The sequence below is a fragment of the Punica granatum genome, chromosome 6 (genome assembly GCF_007655135.1).
Source record: "Punica granatum isolate Tunisia-2019 chromosome 6, ASM765513v2, whole genome shotgun sequence".
NCBI classification, from domain to species: Eukaryota; Viridiplantae; Streptophyta; class Magnoliopsida; order Myrtales; family Lythraceae; genus Punica; species Punica granatum.
The window spans coordinates 2178311-2183326 of NC_045132.1; the positions used below are offsets into that span (position 1 = coordinate 2178311).

Below are 5016 nucleotides of genomic sequence, written 5' to 3' on the forward strand. Positions count from 1 at the left end.
CAGTAACATCGACATGTGGTTCTTCTCTGATTTCAAAAGGGTGGCTACTCTCTCTTCCCATGTCGAATGCCTTCTTGCAATACAATATTCACATCCACAAGATCTACATCATTTGTCATGTCATTATCAGTATCATTCAATTTAGAACCATCATCCTCATTTGCATCTTCAACTAGCATATCTTCCATATATATTGATTGAGCTCCCATAGCAGGAGCAGGAGCATTCTCCTCTATCTCTAAAACTTCCATAAACCCCATGTCATTCAAATGCGAGTTTACATACTCAAAGTCCTCTTGGACATCAACTGAAGACACATCTCTATTTGCATCTCTCACAGCCTCCCCTGCATCTCTAATACCCTCCTGAGCATCTCCTGCATCTTCCACAGCCTCCTTTGTGGACAAAAACCAAAACCCAATCATTTAAATGTTTAACAAGGGCTAGAAAAGCAAAAAAACCTTAGACATTCTAAACATAACAATTGCGATCCCAGTTGACCACTCAATATCGACCAGATAAGTTTTCTATGCTCCATCAATGGTCGCCAATAGTAATTTATCACCAGCAACACCAGATAATCCAAGCTTACACACCTTGGCATGTCCTTTTGACTTCACCCAAAACCTAAAATCTAAACCACAAACATCATCGACAAGGTAGGCTAATAGATTACTTATCATACATGGGAGCAGGGTCCAAGGAGCTTAAATCGTGGGGCATTGTAGACAAACCAAAACATTGCATGTGCTCTGACTCCTCTCACCGACTGCAACGAAACCCTAGCCTGATTGCAAGTAGAAGGAGAGAAAATTGAGAAACAACCACTGTCATCGTCTCCTCTCAACCCTCTGTCTTGTTTTCTCTTTCAAGTTTTGCTTTTTGTCTTTTTTTTTTTTTCAGCTTTTGGATTATTTCCTACCTTAGGAACTCGCGTTTTAAGTTTTGAGCCACGTATGATACGACTTGCCACGTTAGGTACCACGTCAGAAAGTCTTCATGGCGTCGGCGGAAATTGACGGAGTGGACTTGATTGAAACAATTTGATACATTTTGTACAAAAATTGTTACAAAAAAAAATTTGTACCATCTGCGTTAAACTTAAAAAATTTTGTATCACCCAAGTAATATTCCCTTAAAGGAGGAGGGGAAAGTTGGGCTGGAACCAAGGGAATGAAGCAGCAGCAGTTCGGGTCGGGCTAGACTGGATTGGATTTGCTCAGGATCGGGGCAGCGGTCTGGGTCGAACTGGTCGGGCTCGGGGGTTGGACAGTGTCAGGGAAAGCAAGGTTATGGATCGTGCCAGTAGTATGCATAGGAAGGTCAGCGATCTAGGTCGAACTAGAGGAGCAACTGTTGGGCTCTAAATAGGTACCCAGCAGACTTTGTTAAAGGAAAGAAGCCCGCAACTGGGAGAGGACCCAATCAGCAATTCGGACCGGGAAGACAAGCCATAGCCTGGGCCGAATCAGCAACAGCAGCATAGCGGCCCAATGCGCGCCAATGTTGTCCAAGAAAATTCGGCGACCAGTAGCTCCCAGCTTGGACAACAGGAAGCATTGCTCGAAGCTCAATTTCAGAAATTGTTTGGCATGTTGGCAGGAAAAGATTATGATCCTACTCGTCTTACTGGTAACGATTTTATTTATATTGATTCAGAGTGGATATTAGACACCGAGCATCAAGACACATGACGGGTTGTCTTGACTATTTTACTGAATCCTCGTCCATTAAAGGTGATGCACTGGTATACATTCCAAACAAAGGAAAACTGCAGGCTGCTCGACTTGGAAAAGTGAAGATTGTGAATTCTCTGGAATTATCTGATATGTAATTTATGCCCAGTTTTAATTGCAATTTGATATCCATTGCCCAATTGTCTGTGGATATGGATTGCAAAGTAATTTTTTGCTTAAATTTATGTGTGATTCAGGATTGCACTTTGAGAAAGATACTTAGAGTGGGTAAGCTACGGGGGGTGTCAACTATTTGAGACGCGTGGCAATTGCATTGGTGGCGTGTTCAGCGGTTTAGCAGTGGACCCCAAGACATCTGGCATCGAAGGATAGGTCATCCCTCTCGCAGTATTAAATCAGTGGGATTAATCTCGAAATTAATCAGTGGAATAAGGAGTGTGATGTATGCTTGAGAGCGAAGCAAACACGCTCCCCATTTTTTTTTGAGTTTGAATAAAGCTGATTTCCCGTTCTAGTTAATACATTGTGATTTGTGGGGACCTTACAAAGTTAAATCAACTTTTGGGGGCAATTATTTTTGACAATTGTGGATGATTTCATTGGGGGTGTGTTTGGCTTTATTTAATGCACGATAAATCTGAGATAACTCAATTTCTTATTAATTTCTGCAATCTCATCAAGAACCAATTTGATCGAACGATTAAGGTTATTAGAAGTGTTAATGGAACAGATTTTTTATCACGTGAGTTGCAGGAATATTTCTTGGCAAATGGCATTGAGCATCAGACGTCCTGTGTTGACACGCCGCAATAAAATGGTCGTGTAGAGGAAGCACATGCACATTTTAATCGTGGCCTGGCACTCATGATTCAAGCTTCTCTTCCCATGAAATTTTGAGGAGAATGTGTACCAATAGCAATGCATCTGATCAATATGACGCCCACACCATTACTAGATAACAGTTGCCTCTACGAGGTACTATTTCAAAGGCTGCCTAATTACACTAATTTGAAGGTCTTTGGTTAGTTGTGTTATGCTCGTAATCATCCGCGAATCAAAGTAAGTTTGTTGAAAGATCTAGGTGATGTGTTTTTATTGGCTACCTGCACGGGAAAAAGGACCGGCGTCTCTATGATCTTAATTCATGGGAAATTTTTGTTTCACGGGATGTTCATTACTGCGAAGACGCACTTCCATTTGCAGCTAATAAAGAGGTTGAGCCGAGTAAATCAACGGATAGTACTCCATTATATGTCGATATAGGAGCATCTGGTGAGGGCCTGGAAGTGGAAGGGCGTCTGGGCAGGTTTCGGGAAGGCCCAATGAGTCGGGCCACCATTATGGGACCGGGCCGAGGAGAGGAGACAGGCCTGGAAGGATATCTGCGCCGATTTCAGCAAAGCCCAATGAGTCGGGCCAATACTGGGAGCAGCGGGCTGAAAGGGGGAGCGGGCGACAGCATGCCGACTCTCATCCCGGTCCGAAACTGCCTGAGCAGTCCGGTTCAGAATAACATGGGCAGACTACGGTGGAATTGATTGATACAGAGGAAGGGGTAGGCAGAGAGGAAGATAAGCATGATTTGGAAGACATTATTTTGCGGCGATCTGAGCGAATTTGAAAAGCACCGGGTCATTACATAGATTTTATATTCCACACGGCAACAACACAAGCCCCCACTTCATACATGCCATACATTATTGACATTTGAAAAAAAAAAAACCCAAATTACCTCACTAGAACAAAGGAAATAATGCATGGGCAACACGGGGTCGTTACACAAGTCACTTGGAAAAAGGGAAGAAGGAGAATTAGATGGGGGGAAGGCAGGAGGAATATATCACAAGGGCATTAATCCCACCACATTTCTCAATGCGAAAATGACTGCCCCAGATACCGATGGTTCAGTGGGCTGCACCTTCGTTGCATTTTGAATATGAATCTGCTCTCAAGGTTGGCCGCATTGGATTCAGTGATCATGAAACCTGACAGAAATAAAAAGAGTTGGCACTTGCCAATAAGATAAGAGCATGAAGATAAAATATGCTTTGAATGTGTTCATATAAAAGTAATCAGAACAGATGGTTTCCTATCCATTGCAGCACGACGACAAGCTGAGAGAAACTCACCTTAATTAGAAACGCAGCATTTCCATTGTTTTTTCTGCAATATGTATTCTGATTATCCAGATTTCTCTCGACATCTTTCACTAGATCCTCAAGCACGTTTGTCAGTGTGAGTTCCTTCAACATGCCCAAGTGCTTCACCCTGGGGAATTTTTTCATCATTGGACATTCCCGAATTTCCATTTCGTGAAGGTTGGACATGTCTCCTGATTCCACAATCACTTCCTCAAGATTTTTCAGTTTCCACAGTTTCAGGATACGCAGTTCAGGAAAACCAGTGCATCTCATTTTTGATCCAGTGTAGGATTCAGCAAAAAGCCTAAGCACGGCTAGTTTAGGAAGTGCACGTCCCAAAAGTCCCATGGAATCCTCATCTAGACAAGACTTTGACAGGGTAAGTTGCCTGATGCTGCTGGAAAGTACCACTACCAGTTCACCGGCATGCTGGGGCTGTCGGGTGGGGTCGATCCCTAACTGCATGTCGGGTTGGTTTCCAAGCTGTTCTGCGGGCTGAGCTACTGGTTCGACTTCAGGTTGGAGTCCTGGAAACCCAGATTGAACCTGTTCTGCGGGCCCAATTTGGCACAGTTTCTGGTTGATTTCCTGGAATGGCATGCAGGGGCGATCCAGTGAGCTCAAGCTCTGACTGCACGTCAGGCTGGTTTCCTGGAGGGCAAGCTGTTCTGCAGGTTCTGTTGACACGATTTCTGGTGGGTGAACTGCCCCTACCACTTCCAGTCCAATGGCATGCTGGGTTGGTCTGACGAGGTCGATCCCTGTCTGCACGTCAGGTTGGTTTCCAGGAAGGGCAAGCTGCTGTGCAGGCCGAGCAACTGATATGACTTCAGGTTGGCGTCCTGGAGTCCCAGATTGGACCTGTTCTGCTGGTCCAATTTCTGGCGCGATTTCAAGTTGGTTTCCTGGAACAGCATGCTGGCGTGATCCAGCAAGCTCAATATCTGATTGCATGTCAGGCTGGTTTCCTGGAAAGGCAAGCTGTTCTGCTGGCTTGGCTGCTGACTCGACTTCAGGCGGGTAAACTGCAGGTTGATTCTGTGCTGCTGCAGGTTGGTCCGCTAGAGTTGCAGTCTCCGGTTCACTTAATCTTAACTTCGTGAGCAAATATAATTTCTGCAGATTCAAGTGGGATGACAAGTTCAACTCTTCACGACAATCATATGGATCAGAAGGAT

The 5016-nt window shown here is 44.4% G+C and overlaps 1 protein-coding gene across 1 annotated transcript; it reads right to left on the bottom strand.

Moving 5' to 3' along the window:
• Positions 1-3432: 3432 nt before the first annotated feature.
• LOC116210241 (probable disease resistance protein RF9) lies at positions 3433-4369 on the bottom strand. Its single transcript, XM_031544093.1, has 2 exons — positions 3827-4369; positions 3433-3682 (listed from the first exon to the last, which is right to left on the bottom strand). The coding sequence occupies exons 1-2, from the start codon at positions 4301-4303 to the stop codon at positions 3674-3676; spliced, it is 486 nt and encodes a 161-aa protein (XP_031399953.1). The 5' UTR covers positions 4304-4369; the 3' UTR covers positions 3433-3673.
• Positions 4370-5016: the final 647 nt, after the last annotated feature.